The sequence below is a fragment of the Rhyacophila brunnea genome, unplaced genomic scaffold, assembly GCF_057557595.1.
Source record: "Rhyacophila brunnea isolate RB1 unplaced genomic scaffold, BYU_Rbru_1.0 scaffold_9, whole genome shotgun sequence".
Classification (NCBI taxonomy): domain Eukaryota; kingdom Metazoa; phylum Arthropoda; class Insecta; order Trichoptera; family Rhyacophilidae; genus Rhyacophila; species Rhyacophila brunnea.
Window position 1 is genome coordinate 38,458,299 of NW_028233361.1, and position 27,219 is coordinate 38,485,517.

Sequence of the window (27,219 nt, forward strand, 5' to 3'; positions counted from 1 at the left end):
CAAAGTATGTTTAATTTATTCTGCTAATTTGGAATTATATTATAAAATTTGCAAGGAAATATTAGTAATTAAGAATTGATTATACTAATCGGCTTCCTTTTCTTGAAAATAATCATTTATTTAATGGTCTTTCATTAGCCAAAATGATTTTATGTAGACAATATTATCAATTAACAGGAAGTCACTAAGTACCTTATTACCTACACTGTTGTCATTATATCTGATTGATAAGCAATTAGTTGAAGATAGTACAATATGTATTTAATTCAGTACATAATCAACCATGACAGAACAGTAAAATGGGATGCTAATTAAAACGTTTCTAGGTGTAGCAATATTTCTGCATTTTAGCAAATTTCTATGTGAGAATCTTTCTACTTCAAAACGATTCCAATACGACTTTTTTATGTAATTTTTTACTAGCAGATGTCATTCATAACTTTTATAAAGTGTCGCTTTCCTTTATCCAAGAGATTGAACTAATATTACAAGTTATTAAGGGTTCCCAGAATGCTTATTGGGGATCACTGCATTGTAGAATAAATTCACTACATTGTGCATAATTTAAATATACAATCGAAGCAGTGGTGTCCATTTCGAAACCTGCTCATTTAAAGCAAAATTTAAATTAAGCTCATTAAAATTTTATTTGCTTGAAAGGTTTTACTGTAAAATTCATAATATCTCAAACTTTGGTTATTGTCATATTGGAGTGCAATATTGTAATATACCTAGAACACACTGAGTATTTATTACTATATTGCTATATACTATATATATTGCTATGATAATTTTGTTCTTAATCTTTACGAGTATAAAGTTAATGGCGGCTGGTCACAGTAATCTCGATAGCGGAAACATTAATAAGCGATTAAAATACTAATTTAATTAAAATTCTAATTCTTCGATCACATCAGCAGGCCAGCCCGCCACCTTCGTTGCGATCGAGCTCTCTCCTGACGTATTCCACCTGCTTCGGAGACAGTCCGAGATGAGGAACCTCTTTCTCGAACTGCTCCATCCCGCCGATTCCAACCAGGTAACCGTTCAGTCTAGCGGCCAGGTGGGAAGTCTGCAGCATGGTTCCGCTCTTTAGGCCAATGTCTTTGCACAGGTCCTTGTGGCCTTGCAACCGATATTTTTGGTGATAACTGAAAAGTAGAAAAGATAGAAAATAAGTATTATGTCAGATACCAGAATGCTTGACTTGAGTAGATAAGTAGAGTACCTATACTTTTATAACTTTGCTCTTTTTACTGCCTGATTACCTCGCATAAAATTAGATCAAATGATATTCACTTGTATTAATATATCTAGTAATAAATACATAAATAGATAATATATGTAAAAAAATATTTTTAGAATACATTTACATCATTTTTATCCTAGCGCCGGAGTGCAAAGTTATGAAACATATTATACTCTAATAGTCTAATAATTCTAATAGGTACCCATTGAATGCACTAAAAGCCTCAAACACGCAAGGAAGATCAAGGAAAGAAATAATTGAGACGATTTGGGGAGATGTTTATCGAAAAGCGGATAAACCATGGTTGTGCCATTAAAAATAATTCTTAAATAAATCGATTATGTCTTGTTTAATTATAATAATATAGTCAATTATAGTGTATTGATACTTTTTGGAAAAGTAAATTACTTATTTTTATTTATAATAAATAATAGCACGTTTGGGAGTTTCCCTGGGCCCCAAACAAACGTTTTATAAATCATTAATCATTATAATTTACTTATTCGGAAATTTTCAATGGAAATTCGATATGAAAGTCGACATCATAATTCTAATTTAAAAACCCATATTTTAAAAAGGCTATGTTTTACAAAATAATAATATAAAATATACCAAGAATTCAACACACCTAGCTTATATTATTATCATTTGTAAAATGTAATTATACTAAGTAAACGCCCGAATTTTAGCGCTAATTAATAAATGATTATTAGACAATAAATGCTTTCGATTTTTCGCTAATATTTGAACTTTTTTGTTTTGAAAAAAAAAACAAGTAAAACGTCCTTGTCATCGGTTCTGAATGACATTTTATAAATTCGGATAGATTTTAGAAACACAGATTAATAAAATGAGTCGTCTTAATTTAATTTTTTTGGGATAAGCATAAAAACACACAAGACGCGTATAATATTTGTTGCTGAAATAGTCTAATGTACTATAGTTTTATGAATAAATAATTACAAGATAAAAAGAACTTTTTATATACAGCGTTTTTAAATTTTCTGTTGAATCATATACACTTGACTGGACTAGCTTAAACGATCAAAAAATGTTGTACCTACTTGATAGAAATAATACTGAAATGTCATTTTGATTTCCATAGTAACGCACGTATATATTAATAATTTAGTTGCTAGGACCCCAGACCCCTAGCAACCAATAATGGTGTCGAAATAACTTTTCATACAACTGAAAATGAATTCAATTCTACTTAAAGATGGCTAAAAGTATTAAAAAAAATGCATTGACATCATGTTCTGATATATTCTAAAAGTTTCAAACGTCTAGCTAGTCGGGAAGATAGTTAAAAATCGATTGCAAGATTTGTACCGTACAAATAAGAATACGAGATAAGAAAAACGTTGTAAAAATGGCAACACTCATATTATACTGACTTAAAGTTGGCGAGTGCTATTAAAAACTCAATCTGAGATATTAATTAACTTGTCCTTTGCTGACGACCTTGCGTCTCGAAACGTGGAGACATGTCACCTATACGAAAATTGTACTTGAAAAGATTAAATGGGTTGACCTTTGCGATAATAAAACAATAACAATGAATGACTTCCAAAACTGATATCAGTGATATCAGACATAATTCATAACGATATCATTGCTATCAATCGCTATGACAAAGTCAAGAAGACGGCGTATGCATTATTAATTGTAAATCAAATCATTTTTTGCCAATTATTTTTACAAAAAAATTTCTCGCTAATTAGTATATTTTTATATCTTTTTATATAATATATTAATAATAACCATGTCCGATCCTAATATGATCATATGGGCCTCCACAGAGTAGAGGTTTGTATTAAAACATATTTTGTTTTTTACGAGAAATAGATGTCAGCGACTTGCTCAACCTATTAGGTGCATACCCTGACTCACACACAAATTGAAAAACAATATGTGTACTTGCCAGACCCAGGTTTCGAACCTGGGACCCACGGCGTGATAGTCCAACGCTTAAGCCGCGCGGCCACCGTGGGTGTATTTTATATAATAGATACTTTAAAAAAATCTTGCGTTCGAATTTGTACACATAGGTACAAGATAGGAAATTAAAATTTGGTATAATATAATATGATCCATATGAACCTATTAGGATCCGACATGGTCGAATAATATATTATATTATTATACAGTGACGACACATGAGGGCAAACAGGTCATCCGTATGTTCAACGAAATTTCTTCGGGTGTTGATATATTCCACCTACGTGAGAATGAGTTTAGGTGGATGTTGTTTTATAAATTCTTAAAATAGGGTCTGCTTAGCTCATCCGGTGTACTTCCTTGTACCTGTCTAATTTATCTACTGATATTATCTCTTTTTTTATGTAATACTGTTATATTTATATATCTTTGTTTCTAAATGTCATGTTGTGAACGTCTTGAACTTATAATTTGTAATGTCCACAATATGTAAAAAAAAAAAAAAAAAAATTGAATGGAAAATAAATTGAATTAAAGGCGGCAGACGATGGACCGAATACGATTATTACAACTTTTCAAAGCAGTGCCTGTTTTCCACAAATCGATAGACTCAAAATGCGAAGTGTCTGGGTATGAGGAATGTACTAGAAGAAGAAAAATGAGGGTTTGTAGTTTAAGCGACGATAAGCTATAAGTCGTAGAAGGAGTAAACGTGGAAGTCAGGTGCACCTGTTAGACCCCTCCCGCTGACTTACAAAATCAATAAAAAATATTCTCGAAGTATATTTTTTTGAAAATGGATACTCCCAAACCATTTGCATGTGCGCGCCTGCCATTCTTATATCCCATTAAAGCTAACACAATAATACCTCGCCAGGGCTCAAAATGGACCGGAACGCACCGGAGCGCCGTTCCAGTTCGTGAAATCGGCAAAAGTATCGCTTCGTCTCGTAGAAAAAATAATTTTACCGTTTGAGCTAGATGGGCCATATAACAAAAAATCTAACACATTTATTTTTATAAAACGCACACAGAATCCAATAACTATGTTAATATTTTCGTTAGCGCTGTACCTCGCTATATAAAGGTGTAGAAAATTGGTTCTATGCTACGCTATGCTATGTATAAAAGTGGTCAAAATGCTTTCTCACTCTTCAGCTGCGTAAAATGTTCCCGCTGGAGCGATTTCTGTCCGTAATTTCACGTTTTTCTGTGTTTCAATTTCTTTGTAGGTCTTCTCCGCCAGCTCCTTCTGCTCTTCGTCATGGTAAAGTATGAGAGACATGTACTGAAAATATAAATAATTCCGTTAGATAATAAGCATGCATGATATAATAAGAATGGACATATAAAAAAATGGAGATGGAATGCTAATAAGCAGAAGCCTCGATGTTAAAAGGCTTCATGGAAAATTGATCGGGATTTTTTAAACATATTTTTTACTTTATCGTTGTCTCATTAGATAAAATAAATAGGTATATATTGGTGTAGCTCGTTAAATTGGCTGTGTTGTTGTCCTCATACGAGATGAAAATCGTCTTTGACCATCACATATTTCAACTCAGCAACTGGTTTCAAAAATAATTAACTAAATTAAAATAGAGATCACAGGAGAATCTCACGTGGATTCTAATATCAGAGAGAAATAAGAGTAGCTGCAGTGATGCCACGTATGGGTAGAACGTGCCCCTACATCTTGAAAAATAAATTATGTGTTACATGTCACACACCAAAAATACACTCTGATCTGATTTCCCAAACGCGCCTAAAGTAGGTATAACTTTAAAAATCTTGATACACACGTCGTGAAACAAAAAAGATTGAAAGCCGCTACTTTACTTCATTGTTGTGGGATGTATTAACGTACCTGTCGTTTGATCTTTGTGAGGAGTCCATACTCGTGATTGTTCCAGAATTTCTCCAAAAGATCAGAGAAAGAAATCTGTTTGGGGTCGTAATCAATTTCAATAACCTCTGTGTGATCACCTCTGAAAAAAAATAATATAAAAAAACGGTTAGAAAATGGCAAATTTCTAGCCTCTGCTATAAAAATAAAAAGTAAATTAGGTAGGTACAAAGATGTTAAAAAGATCTTAATCTGTAGTGATGGAGGCTAAATCAGTGACGCCCTGTTGTGGCAGGCAGATTATGCGTTGCTTAGGGGCGGCGAATAAAATATCGAGTACAAATATTACGGATTTTGAGAACAGTTGCGGTTTTCATGAAGCAGACGATGTGGTCGTTCATTAGAAAGTATCAACATCTTTGTTTATAATAAAATCAAAACATAACAGATTCCAATAACATAATTATTGCTGTATTTTAATACCCATTGTAATACAAGTGCGAGTAATAGGTTTATCGTATAGGTCAAATTGGGTGCCTCCAAACCTGTCAGCGTTAAAGACCTTCACATATTTAAAATCACCATTTTTTGAGAGTAGGTTTCGTGAAAATACATACTTACTCTAATTTTCAGTAGGTGTGTTTGTGAATATAAAGATTTTTTGTATTTTATCAGTTAAATATTATCGAAAATAAATAATATTATGATAGGTAAGTATGTAACCTAACAAATTTGCAGACAATTAATTAATTAATAACAAAAATTAAAGGGGTCGGCATTCTAAGTCTGCTCAAGGGCGGCACTTTGCCTAGGGACGGTACTGGTCTAAAAGTAAGAAATTTACGCAAGACAACTCTATGACCTCTGGTTTACTGTTTAAGTTAGCTACAAGTGCCGGTTCATTTGAGGATAACTTCACACTCCTACCATGACATTCCACTATAGTTTTAAATGTTTTAATTTCACCCAATTAGTTATTTACATACATGGTTATATGTGCAGATATACTCAAAAGAAGTCATCAAAGGTAGCCATTGCAAAAACTAAATACCATTAAAAATATTAATTATTACATATTTCTGTATGCAGGAGTTCCGGAGCTTCCCCCCGCGTAACCAACCCTTGTTCTGATGACGCCTAATTGGGCACCAAACAAGGAGTCGTTGGACCAAAAGCAGCCCATCCCGAACGTCGCCTTCTTCACTGGAATATCCACATGGTGCAATGGAGTCGTGCCCTGAAATAAGGAATCAACCAAGACGGTTAATTTAATTTTCTAGTTCAGACTTATATACAAGGGTGGTCTGGGAATTTTTAAAATTTTAGAAGGTTAATTTCTGGACCACATAATGTGAAAACCATGTTGATCCAAAAATACATAATGTGTACCTAACATAATATAGTATTAAAGACCAATAAGACACCTACGTCCGAAATTTGCTGCACGTGCTAACTTGTCAAACGTCGCATAATCAAAACGTGACTGTTTATGTATATTTAATATGTAATTATGCAAATTTAACATCATTTAGGTTCCTTTCTCTACGTCATACATGTCAAGATTTTGTGCCATGTTGATCGTGCATTAAACCAGTAATCTAATAAATAATACAAGGATTATTTTGTTATTATTCCAGGTGAAATAATGACATAGGTATCTGTAGGTACAATCATGGCCCCCACAAGGGGAGGGCTGACAGGGCTCTAGCCTGGGGGCCCGCACTCAGGAGGGGCCCGGCGTGGCGACTAGACCAGACAAGTGAGATAAACACACATCACAAATTTGCTCTCATAGTAAAAAAGGCGCTATTTTCCTTCTATAATGTTATTATTTAAAATTATGTGCTTGTCCGATACAATTTTTAATTGTGTATCGATACTCGACAACTCCACAATTCAAATGGATGTATTAAAAGGTAGAACACTAAATAGGTATACACATTAATTTTACCGCGTACACCATTTGGAAAACGCTACTGTAGAGCATCACAGTGCCTTTTTCTTTAGCGATAGGTAGGGGGGCCATGGGTACAATAATAATAATATATTATGTATATATCTACGCGTTTTTCTACAATAGTTTACCTACGTATATAGATCCTAACTATAAAATTATTGATAATCATTAATCACATACGAAAGACGTTGAAGAGAACCTTTTTCTATAATCTATGGAGACCAGGGTGGAGGTAGACTGTTGAGATCCGACATAAATAGTGCGCACTAAACCTTTTCAGTCAAACGTATTTGTTTTCATTGAAATAAGACTACAATTTACAGATGGTGTTGGTTAGTTTTAAAAATTAAATTAAACCCTGCGAAAACCAAGCTATAATAGATAATAGTCAAAAAATACTCGTCTACCTATAAAATATCGAAATTATTCAATTAAAGCATACATAACTTTGAATATTTTATAGATATAATAATATTTTTTTATCTATTATAGTTTGGTTCAGACAGGGCGTAATGAATTAAAAAAAAAACCAACAATAGTACGTGTAATATGTATTGTTAATCAAACAAAAACAAATTTAATAAGTACCTGTTAATGAAAAAGTGTACAGAAAATATATCAAAACTATTATGGTTTGGTTTGGGCAGTGTTTAATTGATTTGTAAAAAATAACCAATACCATCTGTAAATTGTAGTTTTAGTTCAATAAAAACAAATACGTACGACTGACAAAGTTTAATGTGCACTATTTATGGCGGATCTTTAGCCTACCTACACCCTTCGCTACTGGCTGACATACGGTAGTCTAAAAGTCAGGAAAGATAAACATTTGGCTACGTACTTTTCCGACCAAAACGGTGTTTAAATTCTAACTCTATAAATCATGGTATTGTCGGCCTTTGTATCCCTGATAACAATTTTTATTATAGGTAGGTATAGTACTTATTTTCGATGAAAATTCAATTTGAAAAATCGACATTATAATAATTATTCTGATTTAAAAACCAATATTTAAAAAAAGCTATGTTTTACAAAATTATAATATAAAATATACCTATAATTCAATAAACCTGGTTTAGGTATATTATTATTTGTAAAATGTAATTAAACTACCTAAGTAGATGCCTGAATTTTAGTGCTAATTAATAAATGATTATTAGGTATGTTTTCGATTTTTTTTGTAGAATTGAACTTGAATATAATAGATTCCAAAAACCGATATCTACAAGATTCTAATACCGAGAAAGAGATTATGATAGATATATATATAGAAATGCACTTTTACGATAATCGGTTGTTAATAAACTTCTTCTTCTTTTAACCATGTCCGATCTCAAGAAGATTATAATTATGGGCCTTCACAGGGTGGAGGTTTTATTAGCAGATTTTTGTTTTAACGAAATATGGATGTTAGCCACTTGCTCAACCTATTAGGTTCATACCCTGACTACAAACACAAATTGAAAAATATTTTGTGTATTTGCCAGACCCAGGATTCGAGCCTTGGACCCACGATATGATAAACCGACGCGTAAGCCTCCGGCCATCGGGGTGAACATCTTGAATTTGTGTAAAGTCAGGGCTTTTTTTCCATTTAACGCGGTGGAACGGCGTTCCGGCACCTTTTTTCACGGTTTTATTTCAAAATCAATTAAACGAAAAAATATTTGCGCTTAAGTAATTACAATAATAATTCGTTAAAATGATAAAATAAGGTACAGGTGGAAGCCATTTTGAATGTTGGCGTGTTAGTGTTAGTGAAGTAACCGTATAGTTTAAATAGCAAACATGCGTATGTAACTAGCTTCATACGTATGCTGCGTATTATGATTTTGACAGTTTGACGTTTATCGCATGGCAGCATCTGCGTATATTGTTATTTACGTTTGTTTAGTCAGTTTGTGTTACGATTACGTGTTGTGCAACTATTTTATATATTATTTAGTGCAACCCCAAGTTTAAATATGAAAAAAATTTCCTGTTACTTCTCAACCACCGGCAGCGGCGCCGATTCCGCAAATAAAAAGCTCAAAACAGAAACGATGACAGAAGATATGGAAATATCGGTACATGTAGATGTTCCTGAATCATCTCTAGCTGATCTCGGGGATCAAGGTCGAACTCAAAACGATTGGCCAGACTGCTGGTCATTAGATCAAAAAAACGATTTTTGCTCAAAAAACGAATGGTTGAACGTACACAAAATGAAACTTGGCTGCACAATTTGCAGAAACGTTGGAACTCTTGGAACTGAAACGACAATGGGAATGAAAATATCCAAAGAATGGGCCAATAATGAAATCACGTATTCTGGGAAAGAGAGGAAGCTACAATTGGGGTCACTTCGAAAAAATTTTTTCGATCACAGAGGATCTATTGCACACAAAGCAGCGTTAAAAATCATTTCTGAAGCCAAAAAAAAGCAGATTGAAAATACTTTTTTAAAATCGTTATCTCGCGAAAACGTAATAACAGCAAACATTTTTCGAACTGCATATAAATTAGCTAAGGAAAATCAATCATTCAATATGTTTGAAAGTGAAATTAATCTCCAAGAACTAAATGGGATCGAAATGGGTCATATTCTCCATTCCACTAACGCATGTGTTAACATTGTAAATCATATATGTGATGAAATGAGAAAAAATGTTTTCAAAGAAATTGTTCAATCGAAAAATATAATTTCTTTGATAATTGATGAGTCTACCACCATAAGCCAAAAAACCACCCTCATTGTGTATGTTCGATGCTGTGTCGAAAGTGTTGGAATGAATTCACCAATTAATTTGTTTTTGGATTTGATTGAACTTAAAGACGTAACGGCAAAAGGAATATTTGAATCATTACTCCAATCTCTTGATTTATATGGGATGACAGAAGAATATTTAAAAAAATATTTAGTTTCGGTTGCATGCGACGGCGCTGCTGTGATGTTAGGTTCTAAAAATGGAGTGAAAAAATTGCTGACAGAAAAATTTCCTTCAATTATAGTTTGGCATTGTACTAATCACAGATTAGAATTATCAGTAAGTGATGCTGTAAAAAAAATTTCAGGGATCAATAGATTCAAATCATTTATTGATAAACTTTATGTTTTATACCACGCGTCGCCGAAAAATAATAGAGAGTTGCATTTATGTGCAGAATCACTAGGCGTTGAGGTACTGAAAATCGGAAGAGTTTTAAGTACCCGATGGGTGGCATCTAGTTTTCGTTCAGTTTCGGCTGTGTGGAATAATTATGAATCCCTTGTGCGTCATTTTGAAGAAGCGATGAATGACCCTACAAGAGATAAAAATGACAAGTGTACTTACAGTGGCTTAAAGAACAAAATAACATCAACAGCATTTTTATTGGATCTAGCATTGATGTGCGACGCTCTCCAAGAATTGTCGGAACTTAGTTTGGACCTACAAAATCGCAATGTGAACCTTTACATTGCAAATCGAAAAATAAATGAACTCGTTCAAGTTTTTGAAGAAAGAAAACAGAATTTTGGTCCCTATTATAAATGTGCTGCAGCTGCTATAAGCAATCTGCATTTTCGTGGAGTTTTACTTCACGAAAAAGTTTCTAAAAATGATCCTCCTATTGATCCGAAAATATTTTATTCCACGTTGAAAACGTCAATTGAAAAAAGGCTGCTAGATAATAAAGATGTTGAGTTTGCACTTTGGGCTCGCGTACTTGACCAAAAATATTGGCCTGAAGACATTGATAATCGGTTGACATTTGGAGAGATGGAAATTAGAAACATTTCGATCAGGCTACAACTAGATGAACGAGAAATGATTCGTGGATTTCGCGAATACATTCTCGAAAAGACATATTCTGAAAAACTCTTGCGTTTGGTATATGCTCTGAATTCTATTCCCATTTCTTCAAGTGAATGTGAACGGGGGTTTTCGCAAATGAATCTTATTATTACCCCAACAAGAGCTTCGTTAAACACTAAAACAGTTTCGGCACTCTTGTTCATCAAACTCGTGGGACCACCCTTGACACTTTTCGATCCTTCAAAATATGTTGATAGGTGGTTACTTAAAGGAAGACCTTCGGCCTTAGACTCTAACACTAAGAAAAGGAATCGAGATGATGTATCAGACGAGAATTGGAAAAAACTTTGGAAATCACTCTAAACTTTTATTCAAGTTCATAAATAAATACATTACATATGTATTTACAATTATATTTTAAAGTTAGTCTTATTTAGTCTTATTTGTACAATATATTTCAAATATAATGTATGTATTTTATTGTTTCTGTAGCTTTGTTTTGACTAAAATAAAAAATTATCGTAAAAATCAACCTTTTTTTGTTCGCTTCGTGGCATAGCTCCTTTAAATTTCATTTAAGTGACATTTGAATATAATTTTATTTAGTAAAAAGCTTGACATGAAGTGAGATCCGGCACCTTTTTTTTTTTTTTTAAAAAAAAGCCCTGTGTAAAGTTAATAATAAATAAATAAATTTGATTTATGAAACCACTGCCCGTTATAATAAATAACTTTGTGAATTATAATATTATTTATATTTAATATAATATAGGATGTAAGACAAAATTCAGATAATTTGTGTCCTTATATAAATAAAATAAATACCCATCTTAATCTTTTTATTTATATTATACGTCTATTAATATATATTTTTATATTGGCGGTGTGTAAATTTATAATTTGTAATGTTCGCTTCATGTAAATAAATATTTTTGATTTTAAAACATCCAATTCTCCACTCAGCAGATCAGCATCGTTCAAGACCTGTGTCCAAGACTGCACCACAGCTTACGACTTAATCTTTGTTTTTCATTTCAGGCTGTGAACGTCTTGAAGTTGTTATTTGTTAAGCCTACTATATGAGGGTTCTGGTTTCATAACTCACAAACTCCACAATATAACAAAAATGAGTTATGAATGCAGCAATATTCTTTATATTCACATTGTCCATTCAAAGTATGACGTAACATTTAAAAAAACACCTCATATTTAAAACGAATGTGAAAATATGATTTATTTTCAAAACTTACATTCTCCAAATATTTGTTATTTTCTGAATTAACAACGTCCATTCCAGCCAATAAGAGTGCCACATTGAACTGTTTTTTTTTTATAGAATTATTAATAACCATGTCCTTGCTTTTTCGTACAAGGTGGTTGTTAGTAATTTTGAACAATCACAAACACCCAGGCTTTGAGAAAAACACATAAATGTTTTTGTCATGACCGGGAATCGAACCCAGGAACTCTCGGGTGGAAGGCGAGCGCCTTACCCACTGCACCACGAGAGCCGCCCACATGTGATGACATTTTTGTTTATCTCTGATGGTGTAAACGTCTGTTGCACGGTCCTAAACTAACAATCTCCATAGACTCACAGCAAAACTAACATTCTCCATATTTTGTATTTCTAACAGCTGAAGTTAACATTTTTTTATTACAGCCCATTTATTTATCGATAATGCATCGAATACAACAATAATCACACTATTTATTCATTTTAAATTGTATGTAGAAAACTGTTTTTTTTCAATTTGCCAAAAAAAAGCATTGACGGAGATCGTGAGTTATGAAACCAAAGCCCGCATATGTAAAGAATTCACGTTGTTGATAATGTGTTATTTTCGAGAAGTTTATTATGAGATATCGTGAATATAGATATAGTTTACTTAATTCGTGTACAAGCTATGCAAGGTATATCTTGCAAGATTTGCAAGTCTCATTCATATTGGTCTAGTCGGTGGTTCGATAAAACGGACAGACAGATAAACAGTCTAATTTTATTATTCGTATTCATAGATCACCGGTGCAGTACTTCTTCTTCTTCGATGGCGCTACAGCTCAACTCGAACCCTGGCCTCCACCGCCGTCCTCCAGCCGGAACGGTCCTCCGCACGTCTTTTCCAGTATCTGATTTTTGGCAGCTGGTTGGCATCTTTTGTAATGTTATCACCCCATCGTGTGCGTGGCTTTGTGCCTTTCCCCCCTGGGTTTCCTTCGAGGATCTTCTTCGGTATCCGTGACTCATGCATGCGCTGAACATGGCCTGCCCAGTTGAGCTTCTGGAGTTTTATGAAGGTGGAGAGTTTTAAATCTTGGTATAAACGGTACAGTTCCGTGTTGTACCTAATTCTCCACTCCCCACCATAATTCATGGGTCCGTATATCCGCCTCAGTATATTTCTCTCAAAGCAGTCCACCATTTCAGCTGCTTTCATATTTAGCGTCCATGACTCGCACCCGTATCCAACGACTGCAGTACACCTGGCTTGAATCGTTTCCGAAGAGGAAGTAGTCTTATAATGTAATTAAATTAATAATAAACAAAATGAGTTTGTTAACCTCGAATTCAAGTTTATTAATAGGACATAGCTGGTTTTCTTTTAATCTGTGTTTACATTGGCAAGGCCACGAGGCGCGTTAAAAATAGATTACTATTTAGAGATTACCACAAAATTTAAATATTCATTGTGACGGTGTTCGGTACCGTTGTATATTTAACTATTATGCTCAAACCACCGAATCTGTTATGAATCTAGTCGACACACAGTTTTCTCGTAGAAAATACTAAGAATTGGGCGAATTAATAATTGTTAGGTACTTAAATATTGAGATGAGATTATCCCTTTAAGCAAGTGAATTCAATTCTGTCTGTGATGATTTTAGCTACGTGGAAACTCGATGGCCTGACAGGACGTTTCCTTAGGTCTCGTTCGCGAATTATTGTCTTTTGCAATTGAGTCACTGAGAGTTATAACTCACATTTTGCAATTTTGCCATTTTTTAGTTAAATATACCAAGTGATTCTAAGTGTATATAGAGAAATAGTTATCTATCAAAAGTCATTTGAAAATCGTTTACGAAGTTGACTGTTGGTGTCATAACTCACATTTATCATTGAATAATGTGAGTTCTGTTACCAACGCCTTTCTAACCAATCAGCGTATCTATTCTATACACAAGTATAATAAAGTAAATATAATATATATATACATATAATGCTTCTATGGCTGTAGAGTGCAGACACACAGCACACAATAATAAATAGAGTTCCCTGCGCATCTATTCTATGCACAAAACTGCTATCGGAAGCTATCGAGGGTAGTTTTTCATATATTTGTATCGAAGTATTATCATTGTTATAATAAGTTAGCCGTCTAAACAGTCAAAACTGTCTATCTCGCTCTAAAATTTAGCACACCCAAGAGAGGTGCTGATAAAACATAGCACTTATTGTAACAATTAGAACTACCTTATTGTAATTGTTACAATAAGTGCAAATACTTCGATACAAAACTACCCTCGATACCTGCCGATAGCAGTCTTGTGTATAGAAAAGATGCGCAGGGAGCTCTATTTCTTATTGTGTGCTGTGTGTCTGCATTCTGCAGCCATAGAAGCATTATATATAATATATAATATGTATATAACGTTTTGCAATTTTCCACTTTTAAACATAGATCGCACATTCCAGGTCGCAATCTTCAAAGCCGGCCCGGGGATTCTTAGCACCCTTTGACCATTTAAGGCCTGCCGGGGACTGAGGGCCATGCAATTTGATTTTCCAGCCATGATGATTACTAGGGATATAGTTAATGTGGTAGTTTCCCGTTGCTTTCCACATCGCAGTGTCAAAGCCATTAAAGCCGTTGCGACCATGCCTTCAGTTATCTAAATGTAAGCTGTACCAAAGTCCATCCTCTCCATCTTACATCAGTACTGGTAATTGCTGCTGTCCAATACCAGGGATATTAATTGACTTCCCAGTCTAGATCCGCTGTGTTCTGCGATACCAGGGTCACCTCTAGGAGGATGTGGTGCTGGCACCACGCACAGACGGTCTCGGTAAGGGAGAGGCTAATGATATGTTTTAGATCTATATTACGCATCCACTTGCCTTGTAGAACAGCGAGGACCAGTGTCTGGTTTACTCAGAACAATTAATGTACTACCTCTGCAGTCCAACTTAACCTTAATAATTTAAATCGACTCACTCACTCATTAATATTCAAGGGAGTTCAATATGTTTCTTCTAATTACAAAAAACAGTGCCTTGATGGTTTTTTTTCGATTATCTCATAACTCGATTTATGACATAGGTACGTGAGTACTTAATTATGAGTGTTATGACTCTAGGCAACTCAATTATTCGGTATGGTAACACCTAATAGATATTCATACGGTTTTTAAGAGTTTTACAAAATGGCACAATAAACGTTAGATTTTGGTTACATAGCTACTTAGATTAGCTTCTCTAGGTACCAACTTTCTTCAAAATAAAGTAAATATTTTGAAACATCCGCGAATTTGTAAGACAACAACGTTGTTGTATAATACCTTTTTCGCAATATAATACTAATTGCATACAATGTAATATGTAATAACATGTTTGTTCCAGTTGCCGATGTTTACTAAATTTCGGCGCACGCGTATTTCCGTATGTAGCTACTTATAAACACATTGACATTAATTTATGTTCCCACAACTTAATTGCTAAACAAACTATTGACAACGATTAGAGCATAGCCCCCACATTTTGAAGCGGGCCCCCAGGCTAGAATCTTCGGCGGCCCCCCTACCTATCGCTAAAGTTAGAGGCAGTGTGGCGATCTACAGTTCTGTATTCCAAATAGTGTTCGAGGTATAATTTAAGGTATTTTGTGGTGATTTTTTGAATTTTTTGAATTTTTTAATAAACCCACTTGAATTATGGAGTTGTCGAATATCGACAAACGATAATCAAAAATTGCATTGCACAAGCCCATTTTTTAAATGTTAGTATGCTTGAAGTGAAATAGCTCCACAGGCGACATTTTTTTTACAACTAGTGGAATTTTGTCATACATACTCGAAATATCGTCGGTGTTTTGTAAAAAGGGCGAATCAACCATTTTGGCGAAATCGAGATTTTAATGAAAATACAATATGTACCCCACTAGCTTTGTTGTGTAAAAACGGCGAATTTTTATCGAAAGTCGATTATCGAAACGATAATCGACTAATATTACATTAATTAAAATTACAAAATAAAAAGCAAATGTGACATATTAGGCCTTTAAAAATATTATACAGGCGGACCTCGACTTACGAACGTTCGACTTTCGCACAATTCGCTATTTCGCACATTTCAAAAAAATCGTTTTTTTAAAACGTCGCGCTGGCCGTGGGGTTAAGATATCCCCTTCTCGCTCGCTCACAAGCAAGTGCATTTCTTGCGTCACTTGCATCGTGCTCGCACCCGTCACTTTGCTTGTGAGCTAGCTAGGATAGCTGATATTATAGTCTTGCGCAGGAGCGCGTGCGGGCGTGTCATGTTGTGCGTTTTGCTAATTTTCTTCATTTGAAATATTTCACCCTAAAAATTTATAAACATGACTGAGAAACGGAAAAACTGCAGTGTTGATACGAACAAAAAGAAATCAAGGACTTATAAACTTCACACGACGTTCTAATTGCGGTGAATCTTTTGCTTCAATCGGACGTTCGTATGATACAAACAGGTCTGATACGATATGTTCAATTTTGAAAAATTAAATTAAGGAATACGTTCAAAATTGTGGAAATATATTATCTTTAAAGGTTTTTCCAAAAGACACGGCATAGTTATGGATGAAATGGAAAAATATTTTGTCTTCATGGATCGACGACCAACATCAAAAAGATGTCCCTCTGAATATTTCAATTATTCAAGCGAAGGCTCTTAGTTTGTACAAAGATTGGAAGGCTAGAAAAAGAAGATTCTAACACGATTTTTCAAGCAAATAACGGTTGGTTTATATTAAATTCACTGGAGAATCGGTTGATGCGGATAAATATGCTGCAAAAGAATTTATTTCCTCATTATCCAAAATTATTGAAGATGGAGAATATTCCTCTAGCCAAATATTTAATGTAGATGACACAGGTTTATTTTGGAAAAAATGCCTAGTCGTACATTCTTATCTAAGGAAGAATCACTTGCCCCTGGGCATAAACCTTCTAAAAACCGATTGACATTGCTTCTTGGTGGAAACTTGGCTGGTGATTTAAAATTGATGCCAATGTTAATTTACCAACCAGAAAATCCCAGAGCATTGAAAGGGAAGGATAAAGAATTGCTTTCAGTAATCAAATAAAAAATGCGTTAATATTAAAAGATTGGTTCACTTAACATTTCGTGCCAGCAGTTAAGCAATATTGTAGATTTACCATTTAAAATATTTTATTTAAAATAAGAAAAAGAAGAGTGGCAAACAGTTAACTCTTGATAACTTTTTAAGGGAAACACCCGCAAACCCCACTTAAACATGTCTCTTAAACATCGTATATTTACTTGATAAATATATATTTCAAAATACACACAGTTTAATTTTTTTTACTACCCTCTACTTTCGAACATTCAACATTCGCACACCTTTTCAGGAACCAATTATGTGCGAAAGTCGAGGTCCTCCTGTATAATAATACCTATTATAATGACAGTATTCTTTCTACGCTTTATTATAAACTTGTTAGATATTTATAATCATCTACATGTAAAAAACAAATAAATGTCAAAAGTTAAAAATCCTCCTCCTGTAAAGTAGCATTTTGGTTAATTCGCCTTTTTTTACAAAACACCGACGATATGTGTTTATCTCACTTGGCCGGTCGATCCGCCATGCCGGGCCCCCCATAAGCCCGAGCCCCCAGGCTAGAGCCCTGTCAGCCCCCATTGTGGGGGGCATGGATTAGGGAATCGTTTTATGATCGATTAGAGCAGTGGTCTTCACACTTTTCTTGATGACGTACCCGTAAGCATAAAAAGAAAAATTGCGTATTCCGACCAACGTGCTTTACCAATTATTTAGCCACCTGCGTCTTATATAATTACGACTAAATTAACTAGTAGTCATGCAACTGAAGGGCTTTACAAATATTCGTTAAATAAAAAAATAGTTAAATATATTTGTAATTATCTATTATGGTTTGGTTTACGCAAGATTTAATTAATTTTTAAAAACTAACCACCATCATCTGCAATTGTGCTCTTAATTACTGACGTCCCATGGGGGTAGGCAGGACATGCGTTGTATAGGGGCGGCACATTATAGAGGGCGGCGAATTAAGGAACGAATACAAATACTGCAACTGTTGACAGCAGTGATGATTTTCCATGAAGCAGAAGATGCAGTCACTTCATTAGATAGTACCAACATCTTAGTTTAAAAAGAAATCAAAACATAACAAATCTTTACAGCATAACTGTTGTAATAGGTAGGTACCTACCCATTGTAATAACATATTAGAATGGCGGTTCGTCGCACAAGATTTCTTCCGCAAGGGTGCCTACAAACCTGTCAGCGCCACAGACCTCCACTCCCTAAAACCACCACTGTTTGAGAGTAGGGTTCTTGGAAATTCTCTAATTACCAGTAGATTGTGTGTTTGTCAATTTAAAGATTTTTAGTGTAGGCATTTATCGATTTAAGGTAGTCCAAAATAAATAATAAAATAAAAAAATACGTAGGCACATTACAAATTAAGGATGTCACTGCCCTTATTTCAATAAAAACAATAAAAATGATTGAGAAAAAAGTGTATACTGTTTACCTACCTCCAGTATTGTGTTTAGTTTAGGCAGGATTTAATTAAATTTAAAAAAAACTAACCAGTACCATCTACAATTTGTATTATTAGTTTAATGACAAAACAAATGAGTATGGCTGACAAAGTTTAGTGTACACTGTTTATTAATTGAACTAGCGTTTATGTAGTGGAACTCCATTATACTAGTTCTGAAACAGAGTTATTTTTGTTTTAATTTTAACGAAAATAACTTTGTTGCAAAACCATTCCACAGCTGTTTATGTCGGATCTCCATAGCCTACCTCCACCTTTCGCCAGTGCTGTGTATATTTTTATATTCATTGTTTATTATATAAGAATATAGTTTATTATTATATTATATTCATTTCATAATACAATTATTATTCGGCTTATGTATGTCCCTTAATAATATCCATTTCAAAGTTGAACATGCGATTATAAATGTTACTAGCGCTCGAAATGGAAAGTTTACGAACCGAAGCTCTCGACAGTTTTCTGAAGAACACTACATAGTTATTATTATTATAGTTAGAAGACATAGTTATCAAATTTGATGTGTATTCCTTAAAAATAAGTGTGTTAGATTTTCTATTATATAGTCTATCGAGCTCAGACGGTCAAATTATTTTTTCCACGGGACAGAGCGACAATTTTACCGATTTCACGAACAGGAACGGCGCTCCGGTATATTCTGGTCCATTTCGAGCCCTGAATAGCTACACAACCGTTTTTAATATTCTATAAATGATGTATCATTCTAAAAGGGTACATTATTAATATTCCATGAAACAATATTGTTATTTGATATAGATATAATATATATTTATGTTTATTAATGTTTGAAGGTGTACATATCCGGTCAAAGTGTTAGCGATGGTGCCCATAGAACGCGTCGAGCGGGCGAAGTCGGCGAATGCAGTGTTTATTCATAACCATAATGACACGTCTCTTCCCGCGCATTACCCTTCACCTATGTAATAAGCGGCCCAAGCAGCACAAAATAATTATTTTTACAGTGTCTCTCATAACAAAGCAATAAAAATATTATATTATTTCGGGGCTTGTAATTAATATTTACGACGACATTATTCAACCAGCGATAAACTTGACACGCAATAAAATTAAACAATGATTCTCTGTTATTAAATAATTGCTTTTCGCCCGTCGATCGACAACGCCTCGAGCAGCGTAATTTTGGTAGCCGTGTTCAATGAATGGACTCCATTGTATTTTCTTTCATTCATATCGCCGAGAAGCGGTGATTCGCGAAAAAACGATGATTCATGCGGCGGGCGCGTATAATGCGTCGTGAAATCCAGTGGGCGCTGGCGTATTTGATTACGTTGTATTTTCGTTGATTTACGCGCCACTTGTAGAAATTTTGCGCGAGCGCCGCACTCGCTGCGTCAATGGGCTTTATGCCTTAAACTTACATAATATTATGTACGTTGTTTTAAAAATAGTTACAACATTTTATAGAATGTAATCCGATGTTAATAATAAAATGCTTAAAGGTAACTTTTTATTTATTTATTTAGGTTAACCAACAGAACCAATCACCGAAGAATGAATATGTATAATAAAATAAACCAATTAAATACTGATTGATGGTCCCAATAACAGGCGAATACAGAAATCATAAATAAATCAAATTAAATGAAATATTATATTATGCAGAGCTATTAAAAAAAAATGATAGAAAGAAAAAAAACACACGGCTGGTAGGTACTTATAATAAATAATTGGGCATGAGAATCACCTTTGTTATGTCATTAATACAAATGTAGAAAAGTAGTGGAACTAGATGTGAGCCTTGTGGTACACCAGATGGAACAGTGTACGCATTGGACGAACGGCCGTTAATAATTACGATAGTTTGTGAGTAGGTACAGCCATGCTTCTCATACAAAATATATAACAAAAGTACATAACCTAACCTAACACGGTTGAGTCCTTATGTGAGGGGTGATGTGAAAATTAACCAGCGGTCGAAACCGGAATTTTTCCAACATTTAACTGTACTCGATTTTTGTTATAATGTACCTACTTTGGGTTGAGTTTAACAGAAATTAAAATCGCTTAAAAATCTTTGTAGCAAAAAACCATTAAAGCTTATTATTGCTTATCAAATTTTTTGATATACGCAGGGCTCGAAATAGACAGGAACGCACCGGAGCGCTGTTCCTGTTCGTGAAATTCTAAAAGATACCGTTCCGGCTCGTGGATTCTTTGAAAATTGCGTTCCGTTTCATGTTATTGAGATAATATTGCATGTAGTTTTTAAAGTTGTAAGAAATTCGTGGGAAAAAAAAATCTTCTATTTCTAAGGTTTCTAATATAATATAGGCTGTTCGGACTTCAGATGTGTTTACAAAAAAGGCTAAAGGTCCAGAACCTTGCAGCAAAGGAATACACAAATGTACGAGCTTCTACAATTTTGAAGATAAGAGCCCAATTCTAAGAAAATTGACGAAAAATAAGTGATTTTGCAAAAATGAGTAGGAACTCATTTAAAAAAAACTACATTTTAATGTTGTATTGGGGGGGGGTAATGTGTATTAGCGCAGATCCCCTTCAAGTATAAATGAAACCCTGATTATTAGGCATATCGCCCTTATGATATCCGAAAAATATTTAACATAATTTGATATTTTTGAATTCACCGCTCCGGTTCGTAAGATTTTCTATTTCGAGCACTGGATATACGAAATGTCTAAAATAGCAAAGTATCGCATTTAAACTTCAAGAAAAGATTTGTAAAATAAATAAATTTAATTATTTTCTTGGAAATTTTTCAAACCGTTCGCTCATTTCGAGTCCAAAAACGAACTCACTTTTTACCACGTTTTTCTTAGCTCGTTTTCTTGTTTGTCCGGCGGTTGTTTATCCAGTACAAATCTTGCAATCGATTTTTAACTAACTTCCCGACTAGATAGACATTTGAAACTTTTAGAATATATCAGAACACGATGCCAATGCATTCTTTGAATACTTTTAGCTATCTTTAAGTAGAATTGAATTCATTTTCAGTTAATTCTGTTTTGTATGAAAAGTTATTTCGGAAGAAATCCGTAATCCAATCCGCTATTATCGGTTGCTAAGGGGGTGGTCCTAGCAACTAAATTATTAATATATACGTGCGTTACTATGGAAATCAAAATGACATTTCAGTATTCCATATTTATTTGTTTGTTTGTTGCAAAATAGCAAAAAAATGATTTGTTGACAATTGCCTTATTTGTCCAAAAATATTAATACACAGAATTGTCAAGTTTGTGGTATACCTATACAAAGTTCTTTTTATCTTGTAATTATTACTTGCGACTTTATTCCCCAGTGTCTCATGACGTGTACTCTGTTTTTATATTTTTTTATTATTAAAAAAAAAACACGAATCAAATTATTTAAAGATAACAATAATGTTTCTTATCTAACTGTAGACTTGACTTTATGTATTCAATATGTAAATAAATCGTTTAGATTCATTACAGCCGAGATAAGTTAGAGATATGAGAGATACGAGATAAATTGATTGATACTTTCGTGTTTAATATTATAATATTCTATATTAATTGATACTGCTGAGAAAGTGGAAAGTAGATATAGTATCGCCGGCTTATCCAACAAGCGCAGGAGGCAAGAGAAGTAATGCAAAATAAGTCACAAGAATGCAGTGACGTCCCTAGATAAAATGCCGCCCCTAGGCAGTGCCAAAATACCGCCACATTTTTTTTTATATAGTACTTTTTATCATTCTTTCATGACTCCAATATCTAAGAAATGTGTTGTATGGATACATTACTAACAAGATATAGGCATACCAATAAATCTAATTTAAATGCCATTTCTGCTTCAAGAGACAATATTGCGAGTCTACGGTTTCAGATTTGTACATTTAAAAATACACATGACAACTTCCAAGCGACTGACAAACATATTTGGATAAATTTAAAATTAGGTATGCAAATGTCATTGCTGTTCACCAACAACGTGACGTCCAAGACAACAGAAGTAAACTAGACATCGTGAACCCGATAAAAAAATAAAGTCACGTTCAAAATTTTATAGTACCTACCTAATATTTTGTTTCCAACCAGTGAGCTGATTTTTTTAATGGAAAGATATTTCCGTTATTACTAAGTTTAGGTAGCTTTCTATGTATGATTAATGCTTCTCCTCGATTTTCTGCCCTTTGGGTAACTGCCGCCTTCAAGCAACGCTCAATCTGCCTACCCCCACGGGACGTCACTGTAAGAATGTCTAGAAATCCCTGTCCTACCCGCCGTGAAAACAACGTCGCAAGACAAGTCAATAGGCGGAATACCAATGGTCGTGACAGCTAATTATGAACTTTCTGAACACCGCAGTCTACCGTAACTGCGAGCAGTAATGTTGCCAACTATATTGTTGACAAAATATGCCGGATAAAGTGCGAAAGTGAGCTAGTAGGCAGAAATAGATTTTCTGAAAATTAAAAAAATATATATATAAGCTCGTTGTCTTGGTCGAAGAAGAGTTTATTGTTTCTCAAGAGATGGTGAGAAATTTGGCAATCGCATAAATATTACATGTTGATTATATAAAGGAAAAAGACCACCGTTATCGATTTTCAAAGAAATCTGGTGTAATATTGTATCATTTATGAAAAAATTGAAGTTGTTCAGGGCTTGAAATGGACCGGAACGCACCGGAGCACCGTTCCGGTTCATAAAGTCTCCAAAATTATCACTCCGTATCGTGGAAATATGAATTTGACCGTCTGAGCTAGATATGTCATATAATGAAGAATCTAACACAAATTATAAAAATAAGTACATATATAATTTAGATAACAATGTTATATGTTCGTAATATTATTGTCGAGCGCTCCGGTTGGTAAAATTTTCCATTTCGAGCGCTGAAGCTATTGAAGCAGTGACGAAAAGCGGTGCATTAAACGCCATACGCCAAATGCTAGATCAGAAAAACGCTGTTGAGTGGCCTAAAGTCAATTATAACGATATTGACATGAACTTTGATAATAGGTATTTCAAAAATTATCACGGAATCAAATAATTGCATTGTATGACATAAAAATTATCCGAATATTATAACTATTTCATTACAGAGGGAAGGTTAAGTTTTCATATAATTTTGTAATTTGAAGATATATATAGTCATAAAATATAATGTTTGAGACTCTCAAGGTTGTTTTTTATCGTAATAGTAATAGATTTTTGGGTTTCCACCACGTGTACTTCTTCCTTCTTAGATAATGGGCTCTGCAACGAGCTCGAAACGTCGAGGAAAGAATGAAGAAGTACACGCGGTGGAAACCCAAGAATCTAATTCTAATACGATAGTCATAAAATATATATTTGTCTACTGCGTGACTAATACAATCAAAAAGCACTGGTTAATCTTGACATACCGATAGTACAACTTAATAATCCAGGAGTTATCAAACTATTCCGTTTCACGGCACCCTTGGTGTGCATCAGATTTTTTTCAAAACCTAAACCACTGGTTTTTTTGGGTGTTTACGGAAAAATATTTTTTCCCACCCGAATCCAAATATGTCTCGGTTTTAGTGAAAATATCAGAATTTTCCGCGGCACACATATTATTAGTAACCCTATATTATCTAATTGTAAAAGATTTTTCTTTGAAATTACTATTTCAGTCTCAATTTTATGTTTATCAATATTTTGTAGCACACTATTGGAACCCCTGCTATAGATGAGCGAACATCCAAGTAAACCAGTTTACTCTTTAAGGCTCCAAGAGCCCAAAGATAGGTATAGTGGGGCCTACTTGGTGATAAACTGATAAGGTTACATTTTTTTTAATATTGCAAGATAGTCGTTTTTGTATAGCTCACTATAGCATTACAACACGAACAAATTGTGGATTGTTCACAATAATTACTAAAGAGGAAGCTTGACAATGTGCAATCGCGGTCATAATACATTAAAAAACCGTATTTAAAAAGTAGTCTTATATTTCGAGACACAGGGAGAGTTTACTCAGCCCTTATGATGCTCTGGTCGCAGTGATCCTCACCCATTTCAATTAGAGGAATGAACTTAACTAGGTCACCTATGATCAACACAATCAACATTCGACAACGAACCAATATGCATTAGGATGCTAAGCGCCTAGTAACATCGTAACAAATTCTATATTACAGATTCACAATGAAGAGACTACCGCATAAAAGGAAGAAGAACACTATGAAGGTACCAGAGAATGGTTGGGGCTATTCTAACATGTCACTTAACTCTGCAAAGCAATAAAAAATGATAAGTATGTTATGTAGGTAATCGGACAAAACAAAACAGTGTCAAAACAGAACGGTGGCAAAACAGAACAGCCAGGTGATTTTTTTAAAATAAAACATTCAGTTTTGTGGAATCTATTTTATTAATTAAATACTTTAAAACTTAAGTTTATAAACGAAATATATAAAAATATTTAATTCTTTACTGTTTAAAGGTATTTTTTTTAAACGGTACATGTTCAAACACGCGCATTGACATGATCTTACTCCCTACTTCATTTATCGTTTGTCAATTTATGGCTACGGCCGTATGTTGTAGCTTAACCACTGGGAAATGCCAATAGAAATGGCGTATTTAAAAAAAAATACTACCTTATTCTTAGGTGAATAATTATTATAAAAAGGTCATTATTCGTAGAATGTTTTATCACACTTGAATGGTCAAAGTCATAGCTTATAATCAGTATCTTTAGAATCATCTTCAAATGGGTTAATCATCCCCATTTTTTGAATAATAAAATGTCTAATTTGGGATCACAGAGATTATAAATATAATTTTTGATCGTAAATATTTCACTAATGGTTTTGTAAATGCGTTTAAAAACTAATACATCTAAAAAATCTTAACACCACTGCACATGGATGTACTGAAATATGACAATATTCTAAAACATTAGATCGGGAGGTTTAAAAGAATACTATTTTATGTAATAAAATTACTTTATGCAGTCATCAAATGTTTAAAATAAATATAAAGGATAATAAGGCTTTAAAATTATATAAATAGAAAATACCATAAAATCTCCATTTTGACCTACGTTGGGCATGTGGGCCCTTACGTTTTCTTCCAAATAATTTTATATTTATAAGCAAAAAATGTAATAAGCAAGTATTTGAAAGAGAGAAGAAAACTAGCAGCCCTTTTAAATTTTAAATTACTCTTTCGTTTCTCTTTAGTCGATAACGGTATATTAAAAAAAAAAAAAAAAATAACTAATCCTGAAAATATGGGTCTTCAGGATCAAGAAATTGAACGGGATACAGGGATCACCAACCGGTACCATAGCGCTTCTTTTCGAAATAAACCATTGCGAAAACTTTACGAAAATAATATTATGGAGGTAGGTATCTATTCTATATTATCATTGTCTGGTGTTTTATTAATGGTTTTACGAGCAATTATCATTCATAACTAGTTTTTTTAAGAATGTCCACTGTCCACTGATCAACAAAATGCATAACGTGCTTTAAATTATAACATAAACGATTATAGCAAAATTCGTAATTTAATTTAAACCGTCTACTATATGGGGCGAAGATGTTATGTTATTCTCGGCGAAAACAAAATAATAAACAGACTTAAATTAATTTTAAACGTTGCTTGGTAAATTTGTATATGATTATATTATAAACGAAATATTTAGGTACCTACCTATATAGGTACTAAAAATTGGCAACATAATAAAATGCGCAAATCTTTGGCGATAAACTAGGTAATTATAACCTATTATTTTTTCAGAACAACATAGCTGGAGTGTTCTAATACCCATAAATAGAGATTTAGAGTAATAAAATGATGATATTTTCATAATAATATTACACATTTTATTAGTTTAATTTTATTCCATTGAACGGTACTAATAATAATTACTTTCCACGTTAAAATGATAGCAATATTAAAACATAATATCACTTACGTTAGAATTTGGAGGACGCATTTTTGTGCTGAATTTACAAATAAAATTAAACATAAACAGATAAACAAAACAAAAAAAACACTACTGTCAAATTTTTTGGTTAATTTCTCAGTAAAATATTATACTATCGAGATATTTTTCCTCTAGCAGCACATTTGCACAACACACGACTTTCAGACAACGTGGTACAAACTCGACTGACGTATTTCGTATTATTATCGATTCAAGTTTCATCTGACGTAACCTTGTGGATAATTTATTTCGAAGTCAATGTAATGTTATGTTTCATAATAATGTCTGGGATTCGTAAAAGCAGGCGTCATAAAGCGTATCACACACGAAAAAGTGTACTGATAAAATTAAAATGTCAAAAAGAGAAATGCAATGATTATGTCGAACGGCGAGCCAACTCGATCAATTAAATGGCACTGCTGGCAAAAACGCTTGATTGTGGATCGTGGATACAGGATACTACCATTCACATTCTTTTAATAATATGCACATGTGACATAGCATAGGTAGGGAATTTAAAAGAGCGTCTCGAAAGGTTATCGATGTCTTGTATACGGTAAAAATAATTTTACGAATTACTATCTAGGGTGAATGTCCCAAAGGTCAGCCACTTAAGGTTTTTACTTGATTTAAAACAGTTTAAAAAATAGTATATAGCTATTAAGATTCTAACAATTATACCTTATTATAGTTC

General features: G+C 33.7%; 1 protein-coding gene across 1 annotated transcript; it reads right to left on the minus strand.

Annotated features, from left to right (window-relative positions):
• On the minus strand, nucleotides 1-26,712 carry MsrA (methionine sulfoxide reductase A). The gene is made up of 5 exons (XM_085959939.1): nucleotides 26,514-26,712; nucleotides 6,110-6,273; nucleotides 5,058-5,178; nucleotides 4,342-4,478; nucleotides 1-1,151 (listed from the first exon to the last, which is right to left on the minus strand). The coding sequence occupies exons 1-5, from the start codon at nucleotides 26,565-26,567 to the stop codon at nucleotides 914-916; spliced, it is 714 nt and encodes a 237-aa protein (XP_085816065.1). The 5' UTR covers nucleotides 26,568-26,712; the 3' UTR covers nucleotides 1-913.
• Nucleotides 26,713-27,219: the final 507 nt, after the last annotated feature.

Coding starts and splice junctions, on each gene's coding strand:
- MsrA (XM_085959939.1), bottom strand. CDS start 26,567: ATGTTTAATTTTATTTGTAAATTCAGCACAAAAATGCGTCCTCCAAAT. Junction 6,274..26,513: donor TGCGTCCTCCAAATTCTAAC/GTAAGTGATATT, acceptor TCCTTATTTCAG/GGCACGACTCCATTGCACCA. Junction 1,152..4,341: donor ACATTTTACGCAGCTGAAGA/GTGAGAAAGCAT, acceptor TCTACTTTTCAG/TTATCACCAAAAATATCGGT.